At 37.8% G+C, this 22,430-nt stretch overlaps 1 protein-coding gene across 1 annotated transcript in view; it reads right to left on the bottom strand.

The window, feature by feature from the left end:
* The window catches only part of COL24A1 (collagen type XXIV alpha 1 chain), a 126,172-nt gene that overhangs the window by 56,510 nt on the left and 47,232 nt on the right, over positions 1–22,430 (bottom strand). The window contains exons 18-24 of the mRNA XM_054165019.1: positions 22,244–22,297; positions 21,789–21,842; positions 16,624–16,677; positions 12,210–12,263; positions 10,919–10,963; positions 5,170–5,223; positions 3,088–3,132 (exon numbers count right to left, since the gene is read on the bottom strand). Coding sequence (XP_054020994.1) covers positions 3,088–3,132; positions 5,170–5,223; positions 10,919–10,963; positions 12,210–12,263; positions 16,624–16,677; positions 21,789–21,842; positions 22,244–22,297 — 360 coding nt within the window. The remainder of the gene's footprint in view (positions 1–3,087; positions 3,133–5,169; positions 5,224–10,918; positions 10,964–12,209; positions 12,264–16,623; positions 16,678–21,788; positions 21,843–22,243; positions 22,298–22,430) is intronic.

Raw genomic sequence — 22,430 nt, 5'->3', positions numbered from 1 at the left:
CAGCAGCTTTATGTGACCTGAGAAATGTTGGACAATAAGGCTTCTACTGACAAAGCTGTGTTTCAGCACATATCCCAACTTACTAGACTGAATAATGAAGCATTGTAGTCCAATCTCCTGCTATTGAAGCTTCCCTGCTTGTGTACAGCTGCCATCTGTATTTCTCTAAGCAGATATTAAGCAGTACTTGACCTGGAAAAGTTGTTATGGAAAACCAGTAACTATTTTGGCATTTCAGGTAGCAGTGACAGATGTATTAGTCAAAGACAGAAGATGGATGATACCAGGGAGAGTAAGAAAAGGGAGAAATGGAAGAAAAAATATTGATGTAACCCTTTGGTATTAATATCAGACACACATATGTGCTTCATGTCATAATTTCCTATGAAATTGATATTTACAAGATTTATTATAGCTTCTTTTGACAACTTATTAGGAAAATGCTCTATATTTCTTCTAGACACTGGACTTTATATCAACATTTTGGTAATTTATGTTTCTCTTTGCCTTTATTATTAAATAAATTGTACAATAATTGCATAATGTTTAGTGCTATTTCTATGAATCCTCTTTGTGTTTGCCATCACCAAGGAATTGTCTCAAGGCATCAGCAAGGACAGGTGCTTTCTTTCATACCTTCCTTTGGGCTTCATCTCAAAAATCTGTCAGAGCAGCTAGTAACATATGTACTTTGTATTCTGTTTTTCAAATTTTTTTCTGTGTGTGCAGCATGTTTGATTCCAGAGATGTCCTGGAGTTGTCACATATGCCTCCAGAGCCAATACTGAGTATCAGGGAGCAGATTTGTCTGGGAATCCAAAGTTTTCATTCTCTCAGCACAGCGAGGAAAATAAAAATTACTTGTAACAAACAGAAGCAGTAAAAACTGCATCCAAAGCATACAGAAGTATTTTGCAATAGGACTCACATCTGGAAAACCATTTTCTGAATAGGAGACAAACTATCCTCTTCCTGCTAGTACATTTCAATTTACTTTAAAAACCCCTTAACTGTTACAGATTGCAATGGTGAATAAAGTGAAGGGATTTTGAAAGGTCTTCCTGTGAGTTCTCCTCAGTGTGTTTGAAAAGCTTTCTGCTCTTGTTTGGCTGGCAGCCTTAACCACAAGATATAAAGACCATGCAGTGGGTTAATACCACAATAGGATCAAGGGCATCCAAAGCTCATATAGCAAAATGCATGTACACAAAGCAGAAGGCACCCTACAATCCACAAGTAAAAATATCAATAAAAATCTTAACTGAGATCTGGCTTATAAAATATCAATTATCTCATGTCATCTATATCATATTCAAATAATCAAAGCAGCAAGTCTGGGGAGTGGTAATCAATGACGGGCCATAATTACCTTTTTTAATAACACTGTAACAGGGCTGCAACATCCTCTGTTTTGGCACAAAGAATATTTTTATTATTTTATCCTTGCTGCTTGCACCTGACAGTAATTAGGTAGGTAACAGGATTCTTTTATTAATCATCACTGCAACATATAATCACTGATTATATATTTGAGCTAGTGACTATTACACTTGTATTAGAATGAGCTCATTTAGTGCTAAATGATATTATGTCCATACAAAACATTTGGTTTGTGGAATATGGGTATGCTGAATTCAAGTTCAGTCTGGAGCAAAACAAAGCCCATGACAAATCCAGAAACTTAAGGTTAAGTAACTAGCTTCTGTGACTGTTTTATGTACTCTTTCTAGCATAGCGACTTAAGATTGAGCTTAGTTATATTATTTGTTGAGGGTTTTGATGCATGTGGCACTGCAGAACAGAGTAATTGTTACAATTTTTCACTAACATATTATAGGCTGAAAACATGAATTCATATGCAATAAAAGCTTTATTTTGCTCACTGTTGAGAGGCAAAAAGGAAAAAAAGGGGGGAAAAAATCAGCAGGTGTAACATTGGCTGAGAAATACTAATTGTATGGACAGGAGAATTGTATTTCTGTGTCCCAGTAGAGTCATTTCTGCATCTCTCCATAAAAAGCAAGGTAGCATTATGATGTCCTATCTATTCTTCTCGACCTTGATATCCTCATGCTCCAGTATTTATCCATGTTTGCCCTAACCATTCAGCCATATATAAACTTCCAGATTTTCCAAATGGTGTCATAATGGAAGCGGATTACTACTTTATAACTCTGATTAAAACCTAATAAAATGAAGGTTTTGCTATGTACAAACTGCTTAACAAAGCTATGGATTAAGCTGCTGTTAAGTATACTTGTTACATTTATAGAAATGCTGGTTGACTTCTAGTGGACCTTATGGCATTATCAGTTCCTGTCTAAAACTGGGCTGAGAGTCCGGCTTCTCAGTTCTCTTCTCTACAAGAGAGTAAGAATATGACTTAAATTGTTTATAAAACATGAAAGGCTAAGTGAATTGGGACTGTTTAGTGTGATAAGAAAGACTGGAGGTGGCACACAATAACAACCATCATTTGCAAAATGTGTTTTTCAGCAGGAGGGTATCAGGTTACACAACTAGAAGATATTAAATAACATCAAGAAACATAAAAAAAAAAAAAATGAATAGAGAAGCCCTGGGCTGTCTGCAGGTCACAAAGCCTTTGTTGGAGATTTTTAATAACTGATGAGCCAAGTATATGCCAGGAGTGATATAAAGATCCTGCCTAGACAGTAGAGAATGGACTATGTGTCACCTCACGGTCACCTGGGTCTCTATGACTTTATGGAGCATAGACAGAAAAAGTCTGCAAAATACATCTCAGGCTAAATGCAGCTTCTCAGATGTTTTAACTGGAAAAGGGGCACTTGTTCACTTACTCAAACATGCTTTGGAAGATCCCTACAACTACCTGTAATGTTCACTCAACCTAACAGGAAAACAGTAGAATTAACTTTGGAAAATACTTAAAAGGGGAATTTTGTTCAACAGTATGATTCTGAAAGACCACAAAGGTACAGCCAACATATTACAGCTTCAAAAGAAAGGCAAATTTAATCAGAAAGCTGCTGCAACAAATTGTTCATTCACTCCCAAATAAACACAAAATTAAAAATAAAACCAGAAAGAAAGATTCAAACTTACTGCTTCACCAGTTTTTCCAGTGTTTCCTTGGTCTCCTTGTTCTCCCTGGTAAATGTGAAAAACAGATGATGGAGTTCATTAGAAAAGTAATTTCTTTCATATGTGTATCTGAGAGTCCTCTATTTTCCTAAGAGCCTCTTATTTTCTAAATTACATCTGCCAATTAAAACTCTAAGAAAGAAAATTAAGCAACCAGCAAAAAAAAAAATAATATTTTTTTTGGTGTCTACTTTTGATTTAGTAAAAAGATGTCCTCATGTATTTAGGACTTGTCCACAAAAAAGAAAACTATGTATTAAGGGCTCACCAAATACATCGCCAGCAAATGCTACAAACGAATGATTTAGTTTTTGTTTAAGCCTGCCTTTCAGTAAATGACCTTGTTTCACAACTGTTTCAAAAGTAAATGTTACCTCTGAACACTATAATTTTATTTTTGCTATGAAATATTAGGAAAATTTCACATTTCAGTGATATTTTAATAAACTTCTACCCCTTTCACACTCCCCCAAAAGCTTGGAACTGGCAGAAAGTATTATTCTGTTACTTCTGTTCTCCTTAATAACACTGCAAGTCACGTTGTATACTGCAGAACATTTTGCTTTGCATTTTGCAAATGGAAGCTGGGTGTATATGCACTATTAATTATCTAACTCTGACTATAATCTATGTGCCCTGACAAACACTGATTTGGATACTGTATACTCAGGCTGCAACTCAGCACTGAGAAATTCTGCTGCCATAAGCTCATCTTTCAACCTGCAGCACTTTGTTTCATCCCTTCACCACCTTGGAGTCCTGTCAGAGCAGGGACTGCCCTGGATCCACTGCTGTCCCCAGGCTCAGCCACCCCCACACACCCATGCAAATAGATCTCATTTTAGCCAGTCTTGTCATTGCTCACACATTCCTATATCCTAGAACTGCATCATTTTTTTCTTTTCCAAAATGACATGTTGCCAGAGAGCAGAATCACCAGTATGGTATCAATTTTTATGATATGGAAGCATGTCCACTCGCATCTTTCCATTAAATCACAGAATTATAGAATCATTTTGGTTGGAAAACAACAAAACAAAACACATTTAAAATCATCACATCCAAACATTATCAAACTCATCCCAGTTTGGTGCTAAACCATGTCCCTTAGTGCATCTGTGTCTTTTAAACAGCTCCAAGGATGACGATTCAATCACCTTCCTAAGCAGCCTATTCCAAGGTTTGACAACCCTTTCAGTGAAGAAGTTTCTTCTAATATCCAATCTAATCCTCCCCTTATGCAACCTGAGGCCACTTCCTTTGGTCTCATCACTTGTTACTAGGCAAAAGAGATCAATACCCACTTCACTACAAATCTCCTTCCAGGTAGCGATGAAGAGTAATAAAGTCTCCCCTCAGTATCCTTTTCTGCAGGCTGAACAACCCCAGTTCCCTCAGCCAGAGGGAACAGATCTCAGAACTGTTCTCCAGTCCTTTCACTGGCTTTGTTGTGCCTCTCTGGACCTGTTCCAGGACCTTGATGTCTTTCTTATAGGGAGGGTCCCAAAACTGAACACAGTATGCAAGGTATGGTCTCACTGATGATGAGTACAGGGGGACAATTACTTTCCTGCCTCATAGAGGCCATCACTTTCTGCTGGATGGATACCATCAATGTCTGGTCAAGCTGACAATATTTCGGTGCCTTCCCCACATGCCCTTCTGCATGAACTACTGTGCCACAGCCTGACTGACATCCCACACCCTGCTAGCCATTCAGTCACTGACCTCCCTGGGGACTTATTTTAAAGGCACTGGTGTGTTTGTTGCACCAGCAATACCCATGCCTCAAACGCCTGTCCCATGAGAGCTGCCAGCTCAGTGGCTCTCTTCTCCCTTAGCATTCCCTACAAAGGGAAACCCAGAGGAAACCACCTGTACACCAAGATTTCTCTCTCCACTGGTGGCCAGGCCATTTCCAAAGCAGATGCTCTTTACGACTGGCTATTAGTTCCAGTTTCAGTGCCACTGTATACAGCAGTGTATAACTGTACACAGCTGATACTCCCAACATCTTATTTCATACATATATCCAACACTTACCTTTAAACCTTCTGGTCCAGGATCACCTACATAACCTTTATGTCCTGGCTTTCCCTAAAATGAAATTAGAATAAAACAGTGTAAATTTGTAAAAGATAGCCTCATATAAATTTCTGTATTTACCAAAAGATGTGCACTCAAAAATGTACCACTTAGTAATACTTAATACCAACATTTGAAGCAAATGTATTTATATATCTACATCTGAAAACAGACTGTTGATGTTACAGCAAACACTAGCACAGTAAGCAGAATCTGTATTAACTCTTAGTTAAAGTGATTATCACTGAGGAAAAACAGGAACAGTCCAAAATGTATTCAGGAGACAAAGAAAAGGCAAGGTCATGTTCTCTCCCAGTTAATTCCAGCAGAATAGGGAATCACACTAGCAGAATTTGATGTTTGGGCTTCAGGGACTAGTCATAACTGTCCTTCCTCAACCAGACAAAATCAGCTCGAATATCCTCTCCTCTTTGTTTCTTTTAATCCTCATGCCTCTCTACTAGCATTTTACTACTGATAGATCTTGCTGACCTGATACTCTGTTCATAATATGTAGTTACAGAGAAGAAAATACAGCAACATCAACCACAGCAGGAGGACATGAAGTGAGGAGGTCTTTGAAGCATTTTATAACATCCCTCCCTCTTGTCACTTGCATAGACCCACAAAAGCACCCAAACCAGAATGCTTTTCTCATTAATTTTCAATTAGATGTTTATAACTCAAGTATGTCTTCTTTTGCCTCCAGATACACTTTCTCTGCAACATAAATCATGGCCTAACCATTTGGTTATCTGAACAACATGGCTATATATATATAGGACAGCTTTCCCCACGTGCTCTGAGGCAAAGACTCTAGATCAAAACTAAAGGTCCAATGGACTGCCTTTGGCTCTTGAGCAAGTTGCCAATGAGATCACTGAAGCCTGAAAACTGGAGGAAGAAATTTCAACACTTCAGTGATTCAGTATCAAACCCACACAGATTTCTGCTAAAAGGAAATTATCAGCTGTTGTTTCAGCAGATTGAATAATTGCAATCACAGGACTCTATAATGAGAGCTTTCCTTTCCATGTTGGCTGTTCTGAGACAAGAGCAACAGAAGTAACATATAATAAACAGGTCTCTCATAAAAGGATGCAATTTTTCCCATTTGGCTCTTTTGTTCTGCTGCTCTGTGCCTGTCAGTCAGCATACAATGTGTGTGTTACTTTCTGGTCAGCTGAGAAACTGTCTATATGACTTAATATTATATTGTCTTAGTAGGCTCCATGACTGTCGTATTAATCCCTTTTTATCTCTCTTGTTCTCACTCTGCCTGCCCAAATTTTGCCCTACAAGTTCCAACAAATATTGCTGCTTTAAAAAAGAGATTTTTGGTTTTGTCAATGGAATAAAACATGGCATAACCATGAATGCAGGGAGAAAAGACTGTGAAGTTTTGAGAGAGAATGCAAACCATGTCTTTCCACAAGGCTTAACAAAGAACAAGCGATGGGTTGCTGCAGGTTACTCCATGATGTTTGACTACTTTGCTGAAAACAGCCTTCAAGTCTAAGAGGGCAAGACTGCAATGTAGATGTTTTAAACTAGATGACTAGCAGCCATTATTAACTACCTTAGTAATTTTATTCCTATCAGAAGTGGCATTACAGCACACAACAGTTTCTTGGCTGTAGTACTCCAGCTATGTACTCCAGCTGCAAGAAACGCACAACATAATGGAAGCTGACCAGAAAAATGGAACAAGGGGATTTAACTGGTAAAGCAATCTGAAACATACAGACTTGGCATTAACCAAAAGTGTAATACAACTGCAAATTACACATGGAGGAAATGCCACTGGCAGAGGGTTAAACTAGGGATGCCTGATTTTCTGCTTGCTAACACCCGAGAAAATTGCTCTTTAGGGCAAGGTAATCCCAAGTGAAATAGCTTGTTTCCTAAAATATTATCTGGAAGTTCTGGCCTTCTTTTTTAGGAAACAGCACTCACCTGTGCTCCTTTCACCTCAAATTGGGCTGATACAGATCCCTATATTTAATAAAAATATCTCTCATTATCACTCTTTTCCCATCCCTTCACAAGAATCTCACAAGCTTCTCACATGCCTTTGGCCCACAGGAAGACATATGCCACCTCCAGAAAACACTGCACTAGGCGGGAGGGGCAGATTTGAGGGTAATTTTCCTCCAATTTCAGGAGGGTCTGCTCACCTTATGATGATATAAATATCAGCTTTTGATTTACATATGTATCTCAGAAAGGAATCAACTCAGTAATCCTTTTTTACATTCCAGTTTAAAACAATCTGCCTCTACTTTTAAAAGCATTATCTGCTCCAGTACTGAAGTTAAAAACAAACAAAAATAAAGTACCAATGCTTGCACTGAGCTCAGATACACTGACAGCTACAGTGCTACTATTTGGATAGCCTTTGAGGAGTTAATTGGCAAGAAATTGGGTAAACTTTTTTAACATAGCATCTACTGTATTTTCACATGACAAAGATGAACTAACTAAATGAAAAAAACCTGTACATCTATAAACAAGCCTTTTTTGTTTAGAAGGGTTCATTTAGGAGAATGCAAGTATTTGAGTTTGGAATAGAATGAGTGGGAAGTCTTGGAAAGGAATGAGTAAAAATAAAAATAAAAATAAAATCATGTGATCAGATTCAGCCCAAAAAACTCTTCCTAAATTCAAGCAGGCTAAGCTCTGGGGGACCTGAGACATATCCTGAACATTCAGTGAGATCATCCTCAGTTTGGGCTCCAGTTGTTTTAGACACACAGGAATTATTTGTTAAGCTGAGACCTGAGAACCAGAAAGCAGGTTCATATTCATCTTCAATTCGAATAGAGGATGATCTATTTTTTTTCTGGCGGCACTGGTCAGGTAGACTCCAGGAGTTTTTGGTCTCATGCACATTTTGTAAAGCAAATGTCAGAAATGAGGCCAAAGGTAGGGGATGTGCGCAGAAAAATGAGGTGAGAATTTATGGCTGTCGGTTTGGCACATACCAAAACCTGAACAACTTTGACCTGAAAACTACAGAGCAGAATAGATGAGGAATAGCAGAAGCACTAGGAACATGCTTCATTACTGACCAAGAAAAAAATTAGAACAGTTTCATAAGTATAATCAAAGGTTTACAATATATCACCTATAAGGATACTTAGTTTGGACAAACTTTAAGTCAGAGTTAACAGTGGCCAAAAAGAGGACAACCTGTTAACCATGCCTATGAATAAAGCCTGCAGGACAGGAAGCAAGGTTGCAACAAGAAAGACAAAGACAAAACATTCAGATAGAATGGTTAGATGTTAGAAAAAAATGTCTGACAAACAAATAAAGGACTGAAGCAGATTGCCAAGAGAATGAATACCCACTCCTGGATGCTGCAAAAAACAAGTTACAAGTTGTCAGCTAAATGCATAACTGACAACTGATGGTGCCTCAGGACCATGCATGGCCATGGGTCTCAAACACCTCCGCTTCCCCCATGGCTATTTAATTAGTACAGAGACAACAGCTTTGATAGAATTTACTTTCAGATGCAGTATTTACTTTTTGACACTCCTTCCGTGGAAAATGGAAACAAAGGAAACAATGGAATCAAATGAATGTGAAACTGCAATCAAGCAAGCATAATTGTAAAAGACAGATATATTCAGCAGCTTACAGACTCAATCCTGCTAAACTGTATCAGATTTAATGACTTCATAGTTGGCACTCTCTCCAATATAATCATACAGTCTATGTAGAAGTGGGAGTGAGGAAGCAAGGACAAGGAGAGATGGGAACAGAGTTCAGAGCAGCAGCATCAACAAGTTGGCCTGGAGCTATGAAACAGCTGGAGCCAACAGAAGCTGTATAATCCAGGCAAGAGCAGATGGGCCCTGGGATGAGGGGAAAAAAACAGGCAGGGATCCCCATCAAGCAAAATTCCCATTTCCCCTAACTCTCATTTCAGAAAGGGATGTTAGCCAGCAAGCTACTAAAAAAAGTCTGGAGACTGCAACTCTAGGGCTCACCTCAGATGCACACATTCTTCTCTCAACAGCTTGTTGTGAGAGATGGAAACCATAATACATGCCAACGGTGTGCACATTTCCCATTTGGAGAAATCAAAACCAAAATGATTTAGGTCGAACTAACCCCAAATAGATCTAAATTATTTCAGTGTCCTAGGTTACACAGCAATTTTTCCTTTTGGGTCACTTCGACACCAGTTTATGGTGGCTTGTGCATGCCCAGAGACACAGAGAACATGAAGGTCAGTGTCTCATTGCCCATGAGTCACCCACTGTAGCAAAATCTTTTCCAATTACCACAGCACCATATGGGAGATGCTGTCCAGCCATGAAGCCCTGCTTAAGAAGGATACTTAAAGTATGATGCAGCCAAAACAATTTCCATAAGGCTGTTGGTAGAAGCTCAGGCACATTAAACTGAATATTGAACCAAGTCACAAAAAGTTTTGCAACTCTGTTCAATTTTTTTCAGGTTTTTCTCAGCTGGAAAAAAAAAATTATTTGTGTTTTGTGGGGTTTTTGTTTGTTTGGTGTTGTTTGATTTATTGTGTGGTGGGTTTTTTTTAAACCACCTAATCTGTGTGGCAAATAAGTGCTTTAATGCTATTTCTAACAGAAAGCAAATACCCAGTTTTGATTACCTAATGAGCAGGAAAAGTTACATAGGACAACATCTGCTTTAGAACCAGGAAACAATAGTAAGGACTTTCCCAATGCAAGAAATAGGAAATAATTAAAAATGAAGACCAAACTAGTGATTACCACACAGGCAAATCAAGTAAATGAAGATGATCATACTTCTTTCAATAAAATTGGCAACACTCCTGTAGTCCCTAGTGCAGGATAGTGTTCATTTTTAGCTTAGAATTTTTCTAGAAGTAGGCTTCAAATCCACTGAAATACTCTTAGACACTTGTATATTTTTGTAGCTAACAGAACTGGCTGTTAGTTGTCTTTTTTGTTTGTTTGTGTGTTTTTTTCTTAATCTTTAAAGACATGTCAGCACAAATACCATTAAGACATTCCAGCTCTACTGTTTTCAGCAAATGTCTACCACATCAGTTTGAAAATCATTTTTTAAAAGCATCAATTCCTTTATATTTCTCCCTCTGTGCAGAGTCTCATTCATCTCCAATTTAAATATTTTGATTTATCTGCTGGTTAGAATAGAATAGAATAAACCAGGTTGGAAGAGACCTTCAAGATCATCGTGTCCAACTCATCAACCAACCTAACCCACCTAAACAACTAACCCATGGCACCAAGCACCCCATCAAGTCTCCTGCTGAACACCTCCAGTGATGGCAACTCCACCACCTCCCCAGGCAGCCCATTCCAATGGGCAATCACTCTCTCTGTATAGAACTTCTTCCTGACATCCAGCCTAAACCTCCCCTGGCGCAGCCTGAGACTGTGTCCTCTAGGGTTCAGACCCTAGGAAGCACATGTTGGTTTCATGTGTCTCAAGGAGCACCATAAAAAAGCTTCATATTGACTCTGCTTTTCAAAAATTTTATTTTGTGCACCACAGCTTCGATTTCCTTCCAAATCCTTCATATGGAAATCCATTTCTCCACCCTGTGCTGCTTTGAGTGTGTGCTGAGTAAAGTGAAACATTTGTTCAGGGGATGCTATTTTAACATAGTCACTTCTCACACTTAATGTATTTTTTTTAGGCACTCTGCCCTAACAAAATTACTTATACTTACTCTTGGGCCAACTCCTCCAATAGGTCCAGTTGGTCCAACTTCTCCCTAAAAGAAATGAGAACTTCAGTAATCTTGATCCAAGTCTAGCTTTAAAAAAGAAAATCTACACATTATTGTATTTATTATCATCTTAGATTTGGTTCATGTGTGTTGTATGAGTTCATGTCTGGTAGAAGCACTATATGAAAGACCAAGCTGATTTCATTTCCTGGAAAGCCATGCCCTGTGCAGCCACTAGGTGCACCAGAAGGCTGTGAAACTGCTGGTATACCTACCATTATAGTAATATTTTCACAGCTTTAAGCAGGAAAAGACTCAGCAACGAGGGACCAACCTCTCTGTCTACTCTGCAGTTACTCTCTTCTAGTAATGTTTGACACTTCATGACAGTAAAACCAGTTAGAACATACATTCCTGCTTTTCTCTTCCATGCTGCTGTACACTAAGTTAGCCAAGCCTTGTCAGGTGCATAAGAGAAGAAATGAGACACTGTGTCTCTGCTGCACAGTACACTGATATAATTACATTTGATGGGGAACTGCAGTGTTAACTCTTCAGGTTCACTCATTACACAGGTATATTAAAGCATGAATTTGTATCAATGCTGTGTCAGGATGCCATGCTGTGATCATTGTATGGTTCACTGGTCCTCCTCAATAGGGAACACTTTCTCCAGGTTTTGAAGGAAGTGGCACACAACTTTTCAATTACAAGCCATAGGAAACATCAGAATTAAGAAATCCTATCAGCAGCTTCCTATCTAAGAACTAAAGAGATCCTTTTGCCATTGTTAGTCTTTTTTTATCTATCACGTAAGCCTGTAACTAAGCTACTTGAAAGTCTAGAGGTTTATTTCTGTTAATTGCTTCTAGCCTAAAACACATGAGTTGTAGATTTTACAATGATGATTTAAGAATACTCAATAAATTTGCAAGATGAAGAACTGCCTTCCTCTCCCTTTAGTTACTAGAGGTCTTGCTGTTTATTTCAGTGTATCTAACAAAGTAATTACATTGATCTACACTATCCCACCAACACCCCATCTCACCAGTTTAACTACAACCACATCTGACTCTGGGCCCACTGAGAAATAATGAAAATAAACCAAATAATAGATGCACAGCCCCATAAAGATACTAAAACATCTTTGCAACGCTTGCTGAAATGCAAAAGAAACTTAAGATTTTGCATGACAATGCTTTAAACATGCAACTACTGTTGTCTAACCCTCTTATTCCTCACAATTTCTTATTTTAAACAATCTCTTTACCAGGTAGCTCTTCCATCTTACCTCAACTCCTTTGGGGCCTTGTGGCCCTGGAGGCCCTCGGTCACCCAGAAGTCCCTAAACATACAAACACAGTGAAAGCGTGTATCGACAATCAGGATGGTGTAGTTTCTTTCCTGATGTAAACCTGGACAGACATGCAAAAATGAGGAAGCAGGTCTCATTTCTTACCATTGTCTTTGGATTTCCTTTAGGAAGTCAGGAGAAGATGTAGCAGAATTTAAATATCTGCTGGAAATTTGAGTATCTTAAGAACTTCTACTATGTGCATTTTTCTTAATCTTTTTAATGGAGCAAAAAGACAATTCCTCTTTTTGGAAAACATAAAGCATGCAATCATATAGAGCAGCACCAGTGCACATCTCATAGATCTTTGATTTAGGTAGTTTTAAGCATAACATGATTAAATAATTGCAATGGAAATGAGTGAATTTAAACTACTAGCTCGTTCAAAACTACCTGTGATTTTTCAGCCCTTATCTTTCTGTCAGGATTATAATCAGTTTCCCAGAGATACAGCACCTTACCCTCTGCCAACTCTCAGTTTTCATGACTGCTCACACCAACATCTGCAAAACTTTGTTAAAACGACTTTGCAGCTAGCGGTGTGTCAAAAATATCGTTCATCCCAATTGCAATGGCAGTAATTGGGAAAAGCACTTGACTTGGCGTTGGACAAAAAAAAAATAATCTCTGTAAACATATTATTAGTGCTCTGGGAAAGCTAAGCTGAACAATATCAGGTAAAGCAACAAGAACAAAGAAACTGCCCTTTAGGAGTGATATGATTAGCCTGTGAAGAAAGCAACGGTGGGAAAGTTCCAAGGGTAAGCTTTATTAATTGCTCACTAATGAAGCCGAAGTCTAGACAGAAGGTGCCAGCATTGGTCCAGAAGAGTTTACTTAACACACAAAGTAAAAGGGAACAGAAAATGGAACAGGCCTCCTCAAGGCAGAGATCCTGAAAGAGTCCATCAGTCTGGGAAAGACTAGGACGGACTGTTTCACGTTGTAGGTTATGTCCTCAGCCCAGAGCTGTTTCTACTCAAACCACAATGCACATACCCCTACAAAAGTGACAGGAGGGCTTTTAGTAGTAGTATTACATGAGTAATATTCTTGTGTAGTTAGTCACCACAATTTTTCATTGACAGAACTGTTGTTTTATTCTAATAGCAAAGCAAATCAGGAGATACGGCTTTCAATGCAACGTAATTGCACAGTGGAAATGTTAGAAACACTGCTATTGTACACACCCTTCCACTGCATTTAAACAGATCTGCAAAAAAGTCACAGGCTGTAAAATGAGTGTTACAACTAAATGAAATTTCCATCTCCCTCTTGATGTTTCAGGCAACAAACAGAAAATTAAGATGGTCATTAGGCATATGCCAAAGGGTCTGGAATAAAGATAGGGGGTCAGAAAAATGGAGGTATCCTGTATTTCACATATAGAACTGTGCAGCTGAGGATCCCTTCCAGAAGTGGCAAAATCTTAGTAGCCACATCTATTAAGTGTGTTATCCAAACAAATGCAAATGAGCAGAGGAAGGAAGCTCCTAACTACTTCCACAGTACAACATACACTGCTGGAAAAACTACAGTCATAGCATATTCCAACCATCATTTCTTCTCACTTCTTTCAGTTACAGAGCATAAATATTTGCAAGAATAACATAGGAAACAAACTAACTTGTTTCAGAACTTCTTAAAAACATTTTTATTTCCTTTTTTTTTTAAAAAAAATATTTTATTTTATTTTCTAGTAAGTGGTGGACCAAGATCAAACACCTTCCAAAATCTTCTTTCCAAGTTCAGAAATATGCCGTAGACCAAATTACATAATCTTTTGAATGATATTCTAGAGGGGTCAGATTTGCTGATTATTGCATTAATTTAGGTAAAACTGACAATCCAGAACTTCTACCGGTATTTAGAGATGGCTAGCAACACTCAGAGAGCTTAAACGTTTCACCAAGAGGCTGATTTTTTTTTTTCCCCATGCCAACTGCTAACAAGAGATAGTAAATCTTTCCCTGCTTTCTTGGTTTTTCAAATGGTGTTGTTACTGAGGAAGTATAAACAAAAACATGAGGAAAAGAGGAGCACGGTGAAAGCAGTTTTCTAAAAATAAAAGCTGGAGGACATTTTTATGAAACTGCAGTCAATGCAAGACAGCTGGGAATCCCCAAAGCCAAATATTTCCAGTGTTATGCAGCCCTGATCCCTTGGTACTAGGAGCAGCGTAAGAGTTTTTCCAGTTTGGTAATCTTCCTTCTCACATGTAAGCCATCAATTCTCTGTTTAGAGAAGGCTAAGCTTTTTAGTCTGTAAGACCAAATGTGCCGGAGATCACTGAATCTTGTTCAGCTAGGTAATGTCTGTATCAGAGGAATATGGAGTCTTAAACTTTGTAGGCTACCTTTTTGAACTTTATTTCCCCCACCTGGCATCTGTGAAAAGGCAAAAGATCAGTAATGTATGTATTAAACATTGACCTAATTTTAACAAACATATCTAAGTTAACACTTTTGATGTCATTTGGAATAATACGGTCTCAGTGAAGAAACTGGGCAGCAGTTACATCATTCATGTATCATCTGACATTCAAGAACTGTATTTCTCTTCTCCTAGTTCTCCAAGACCCTAGACATAGTCTTACATCAAAAGGGTTTAAGTGCCCTGGTAATTCAAAAAGACAGAAGCAACTCCCACTGCAATGGTCAGAGAAAACTAATTTGCATAAGGCTCCTAATATTATACATAAAAAAGTTAGCAAAGCAATAAATCACAACTAAAGAAAAAGTCCATATTTGTCTCTGGAAATGTATTTAAACTTCTCCCCTCTTTGCTACATGAGTTACTGTGTTCTTAGTTTTCCAAGTAAATTCATGCCTGAGCTATTTTGAGACAAGGTTCTTGACGCAGTTGGAAGATAATGAGATTCAGAAAAGATTTGCCATGGCTTTGGCAACTGGATTATTTGAGATGTTCAAGAGTGATTAGCTTTGGCATGGAGAGAGTGTTACAGTCTTCCAGGTACAAATAAGACTATATCTTTAGACTATTTACTGCTCCCTGTCCAATGTTTTCTTAAGTACTCTGACACATAATTTCTGTCTCTGTTTACTCATGGACAGCTTGGATGTTTTTTCCTTGGGCCAGTGATATTGTTGCTCTTGCAGAGTTCTTTTGCCTTGACATTTCTGCCCTCTAGTTTTCTTATGAAGTTCCAAGAGGCCCTTCATTTTGGAGCCTCTCAGAATACAGTCATTCAAATATCCTTTTGTCTATGTAGTCCCACTTGATCGAGCCCTTCTGGAATGCAAATGCCCAGAACTGTGTGTACTACTTAGATAAATCTTCTTGTGGTTTGTGCAGTTAGCATCAATGAAACACCTTGCCTGATGTGTTCTAGAATTTCACTTGATTTCTAACCACCTTATTGTGCTTTTATTTCAGAGAGATCTGGCAGTGTCCTTCCTTCTTGCCAGGTGCAAAGCTCTAAGTTTACAGCAGGACTTACTGTTGTAGTCCTTGCATACATCAGTTTGAAGCAACAGAACTGGGATGAATTAGCACAAAGTGCAGTTTTACTATTCTGCACTCGTGTTTAATATGCAGATTAAATAGCCAAGTATGAAGGAATTAATGGGTGAAAATACAACATAAAAATAGTCCTAAGACTGGTGAGTGAATAACATAATCAGTACTTGTCTTTCGACAACAAATAGTCTATCTTTAGCTATTCTTCAATCATCTTCCTCTGGGTTAATTTCTGATCCACCTGAACTTTTTGTGCCAGTCTCTACCTTTGTCACATCAGACAAAAACTTCCCATAGGTACTTCAAGGCAAAGCTTCACTGAAAACTCTATACATATGAACTGCTGCCTAAGCTTGGTCTCAAGTGACCAAATGCTAAATTAATCTGTCACGGTCATTTTTGGGGTAGATAATTTAGCTGTTGTTGTGATGTATATTATTTTATTCATTATTTCATCTGGATTCTGAATTCTACCCATTTTCACATGTCTTTAGCAATTACTTTTTTTCCCAAATTTGTGAATAAATCTGTATTATGCAGACAAGGCTATAGAGATCTGCTTGGATTTGGTATGCATTTTACTTTAATATAGGTGAAATACAAGCTACTTTGTAGATTCATAGTATGTTCTCCTAATTTCCTTGCACTTAACTTGCCATTACATGCTTCCATTTAATGGTCATTACTCTTAAAACTTCATGGACAGCACAAAACATTAGATGAACTTTCTCATAGGGACACCTGAGGCAAAGTACTTGCATTTTGACAGTAAGGTTATCTTCTCATAATGCCAGTGACCATCCCTCAGAGCTTTTTCTCAAATATTTATACTGTTTATTGTCACTATGAACATGTTTTCCTATAGCCTTACCTTTGGACCTTCAGGGCCATTTAATCCAGGTACACCAATATCTCCTGGAAAACCCTAAAGAAAGCATACAGACAAATCATTTACAGAGTAGGAGTGTTTCCAATGTACTTATTTTGATTCTGTTCATTCATTTAACAAACCTGAATCACAGGAAGAAGAAATAAATTTGTTCTAGCATCCCTAAAATGTCAAAACACATTAAGTTTCCTTGAAAGGACTTGGATAAGTGCCAAGTTTTAGGCAGCTTTCATCAAACTCAATTTAGCAGATGTCAGAATGTGTTTCACTTCTCTTAGCATTAGACTTTTTATCCACTAAGCAATGTTTGAAATTAAACCATTGGATTGGTCTTGATGCACATACACACACATTAAAGCAAAAAAAAAAAAAAATAATAAATCAATCCACAAAGCAGCCAGCACCAGGTCCTGTACTCAGGAACTCTACTGTTTTTTAAACAAAAAAGTGCAGAGAGCAGCTGAAGCCTTTTAATCTGTGGCCACACTTTACAGACGAGATCACTGCAAGATTAAGAAAAGGGTAGAAAGCCTTTTGCCTCCAAATCAGCAGGTGCTAAATCCAGGTCTGGCTAGCAATAACTGAAGGTCAGCAGCCTGAAGCTCTACTCAGAATAAGCCTTTGCTAAATAGTGTGTGACATGGGACCAGCTGCTGGTAAGGAAAAATGAATCTGCAAAGAACCAACTAACATTACCATCCTAAACCATCTGCAAAGTAGGCATGTGGTGGGACACCATAAGGATGCCTCTACACCAGAGGAATCCAGTGCAACTGGATTGCTTCATAAGGAATGAGTGTGTTTTAAGGAAACAAAGTGATGCAGCTAACCCTTATGCAATATGCTAATGAATTACATTTCGTAAACATCCAGTGAAGAAACAATCTTTGTATTTGTCAGCTAAAGCAAAGCATTCATAATTGACATTTTAGTTAGCACAGGGCCTACTCTGTCACCTGCATTTGGTTTTCTTATTTTTATAACATTTCATTAAATCACACCTCTCTGAAAATAGACTGCCACTGAGAGGTTCTACCTCCGAGTAAAATATTTATTACGACATCTCTGCACATTCATTGCCCAATACCAGTGAAAAAGTTTAATTCTCCCCTAATACAAAATCATTGCAGATTAAAATTTATAAGTATTGCTCCTTGCTTGCATACACATTCAGAACAAGCTAAAGAACATCTCATAAAGAACTTCTAGCATTAAATCCACTCTGGCACCCTTCCACACTAATGCAGGCTAATACATGTCATTATCACAGCTTCAAGTCACTTTTTAGGTTCTTTAAACAGGAAAGAGGTATTTCAAATATATTTGCTTCGCTTAAGTGGATAATAGTTAACCATACTCTAGTCTTCCAGCTTCAAATACAGGTAATAACCATTTCTAATGATTATTCATAATTAGCTGACATTACCTTTCTGGTAAGTTGTATTTGTGATTAAAGAAAAATCATACTGCAGCAAGGAGTCTAAACTAAAACTTTATTTCACTCTCAACTGCCACATAATAAAGTTTTATAAATATTTAGGGCATCACTGTTCCTACTTGCAGGGCTTTCCTCTATTTGGTTTCTATTACCTGTTCTTGACAGGGTGCAGAGTGACTTGTAAGTAGACATTTAGATGGGATGTAAATATTTCTTTGGGGTTTATATAATACATAAAAAAAAGAATGTGCAAATCAAAATATGAAACAGAATTATGATTTATTTTTTTAAAAAATAAAATAATTAAACAATGTTTTAGCATGTGAATGCTGAGTACTAAAGCAAGCTACCAAAGAGTAAAAAATAACTCAAGCAAAATACTGAAGAGTAAAAATGAACTGATTCGAGTTGTCAGAACAAGTGGAACAATGCGAACACAACACACAGGATTTTACGGAACAGCTCGGTGTTAATTTGTTTTTGCCATAAAGCAGGAGCCAGTAGCAAAGCCATGCAACACCTCAACGTGCCTCTAGGTGGCACATAGCATATGATTCACGTGTGACCAAGGCACCCAGATTGATCCTTACCTACTCACTTAGATCAGCCTATATGGTTCATAAAATGCCTTTTTAAATTTGCTGAAATACACTGAAGAGCTTTGTCAATTCTTTGGGAGCTGCTAACTCATCCTTTCTTAATTTTAAATTTGCCTATTTACAGACATTAAATAGTTACCAAGGGGTGGGTTGTTTTGTACATCTGTAAATCTTAGACTTCCTAATGTGTGAACTCAGTCCTAAATGCTGACACAGAGAATTTCCCTCAAGGTTATAAACATTCCAGAAAACAATCTGTCAAGAAAAATGTCTATTTCAAAAGATTTTTATACATTTATAAGGGAATACATCTACTTTATTTATTTGTTTAAATACTTCTAGAAGGAATTCAGTGAGAACTACAGGATGTAAGCACTGACAAGCACTATTCACAGGCAGAGCAATCACAACACCTGGAAACTTTTCATCTCAGGCAGAGACTTCGGATATGAGGGCTACAAGCCTGACAACATTAACACAGCAATGCATTTAAATCTTCATCATTTTTGTCTTTGCTGTAAAGCTGGATTTAGAGAAAATTCAGACATGATAGCAGCATTAGAACACTATTTCCAAGATGTTCTCACATTAATAACCTATGAAATAACTGGAATAATCCAGGACACAGATAGTCGCTTGAGACAATTCCAGAAAACGAGTGAACCAGAAAGGAAAGTTCTTAAAACACCTCAGCAATACTGCTTGCCATTCAGATTCTGAGTAAAGTGGTATACATTTCATGCTTTACTTGAGTTTGCCAAGACTTATCCAGCAGCCAGTTCCCTATGGAGACACTCCAGATCAAAAATTTGTTGTTCTTCCATAAGTGAAAGGCCAGATCAATGTACTCTTTCCAGCTACAATGTTATTTTCAGCAGAGACTATACAAAACAAAACAGCACTCAATATTATGACTTCTACTAAGGAAACACAAAGTGTAGATGCTTATCTTCCCATCAGCCAGAAGCCTGGCAGCTGGTAAGTTACAAATTATTTTCAAAATCTTGCTGCAGTTGTGGCTTTCTGCCAGCAAAGCACTTTAGAGTTCACTCTGTTAAATCAAACTACAGAGGGTGTCAGTGAAACCTGAAGTTACCAGCCATCCTGACACAAATGGGCTTTAACCTTGCTGTGAAAGTGTTGCTTTTTGGACTAAATACATTAAAATACTAAAGCACCATATTTGCATCTATATAATCTTTTATTAACAACAACAACAAAAATGCAGAGGTGATCAGACCCTTACTATGTCAAGGCATGTCTTTTTGTACTGAAGTCAGTGCTTCAGATGAGGAACCTGCCAAAAGCTGTTGCCTTTTTGTTTGTCTTCCTGCGTGGTTGCTAATGTGGATGCAGAATATCTGAAACGTTTGGAAATTACACTACAGTTCAACTAGGAATTCTCTTACAGTCACAGAAATCTAATCACTCCAAGCACTTTCCCTGGGACATTTGCCATCATAGTTGTAAGTCACTGGCTCTCATGTCCTCTAGATCCTCAGCAGCCCTCAATAGGATTGGGACACAGGCGCTGGTGGAAGAGCACCACAGAGCAAAATCCTCTCCAGGGACTGGGATAATTCCTTCAGATTCTAAGTCTCCCTGTTCCAATATTATCACATGCTGCGTTTCATTTTTATGAGAATTCAGAATGAGTTTTCAAAAGCCAAAATGAGGGGATACAGCTATTGATCCTCAACAAGGTGCCTTATCAAAGCTTTATTACTAATTATTGCCAAATTACAAAAGGAAGATTTCTGCATAAAACTAAGGTAAGGACTTCAGTGCAGACCCTCTCCAAGTTATGTTACAGCTACACTTGCTTCCAGTAGTCAGCACACAAGGTGAACCACAGAAGAGGTGGTTAGATGGGCAATCATGGCCTAGGGAGACCTTAGCCACCTGATCAATGACTCACAAGACTCAAAAATGAAGGCAGTAATTCAACACCAACAGCTACTTTTGTGGAACTTTACAACATGTTCATAAATGCTAAGCAAAGAGACGTACATTTTAAAGTTTTGTTCTCACTTGTGATGAAAACAAGCATCAAGTATGGGAATCCCATGAGGGACAGAAATACCAGATTATGTATATATTTTAAAATATTCAGGCCCACTTGTGTATGACTAAGATCCAAAGAATGCATCTTCTTTCAGGCATGCTTCTAATACGACAGTGGGGTTAGGCGAAGACTGAATACAGGGGAAAGTCACCAGAAAAACTCTTTAACCCTTAGAAAAGGGCAGTAACTAATTAGCAACTAATAATCAGTGAAATAATCCTTGTGCAAGAGGAACTCTTATCTTGCAGGATGACTACTTCACTCTATTTTGTGTCTATGCCCAGCTACAGAGAAAATATTTAGGAAGCACCTTACTTCTGACCTGAACATAAGACGCCAAAAACCTTGGACTGAAGCCTGCCAAGCAGCTTCTACTGTTGTGTGCAGAGATAACTGTACACTTTCAGCTGCTAAAATACTATTATTTTTTTTCTGAAACTGATTTGCAGCAGTTCACACATGAAGAAAATTAGGGAAATGACAGTTCACTCTTTGTGCTGGAAGTTAAATGTATACTCAAATGTGTAGAGACTGGCTGTTCCTGTGTAGACTTCCATAGTACTATATACAGTTCTTAATCAACTTCCCCGCTAGATTCAGCTGATTGACAACGTGGCATGTGTTTATTCCTTGCATTCATTGCAAATAAAGTTATTTTGTAAAAGATAAATATGCAACCAGGCTTGGAATATCCCATTTGTAAACACGCTGCAGAATTCCTTACTTGAAGTGTATCTGAGAAATCATATAATCCTCATTCAAGGTGTAATCCATAACACCTGGATTCACAAGACAGTAAATCCTGAGCACATAAACAAGTAAGGAAATACTTGGTATTCAGAAGTCCTCTGTATTAATTTTAGAAAATGATGAGCTAGTCTTTTGTACCTTATGGGAGAGAATGAATTAATAAGACTGAACAAAAAGTAACTTCCAAGTCAAGTAAGACAACAACCTTTTGTGAAGCAAACCTATTTACCTTCCATTTTTGGTAATTTAGAACTAAATGACATTTCATTTGCCTCCATCAAGCAATTTTTTTTACCTCAGGTCCTGGAGGACCCAAGGGTCCAAGGGATCCAGGATCTCCAATTTTCCCCTTAAAAGTAAAGTGAAATACAACAAAGAAAAAAAAGGTTAGATTTTAAAATAGTTTATTTATTTTAACAACAGATTGTTTTGACTAATTATCAAAAAGAAAGTCAAAGTGTTGAGATTACTTTTCCACTAAAGAGGAAATTTTATAACTGTCTTTGGATTCAATTGAAAAATTCTTCATACCTCTTTGAAGTCACAACAAAACATGCAAATTAGCTCTAGATAAATGAAATTGCAAATTTTGGAATGGTCCATATAATCATACTAAAAAAAGCTCTTGTGAGGGGAATTGCAGTTGTTTTCACAATAAAAAATAGTAATTATTTAAAAGTCTAGGAAATAATTGTTATGGATATTGGTTTAGGTACTACATTGAAAACAAAAATCTGTGAGTAAACTTACTTGGGGTCCTGGCTTGCCTCTGATCCCTGGAGGTCCTGGCAAACCAACAGCACCCTGAAAAAAGAAAGCTATTGAATACACATGAAAAGTTGTGTTATATTGGAAGCAACAAATTGCTACAGTTTGCCATATGAAGCAGGATTCAAAATAATTCTGAGATGTCTTCTAACATTCAACCTTCATCAAA

The sequence above is a fragment of the Dryobates pubescens genome, chromosome 11 (assembly GCF_014839835.1).
Source record: "Dryobates pubescens isolate bDryPub1 chromosome 11, bDryPub1.pri, whole genome shotgun sequence".
NCBI lineage: Eukaryota > Metazoa > Chordata > Aves > Piciformes > Picidae > Dryobates > Dryobates pubescens.
This window is presented reverse-complemented; position numbering and strand designations above follow the sequence as displayed.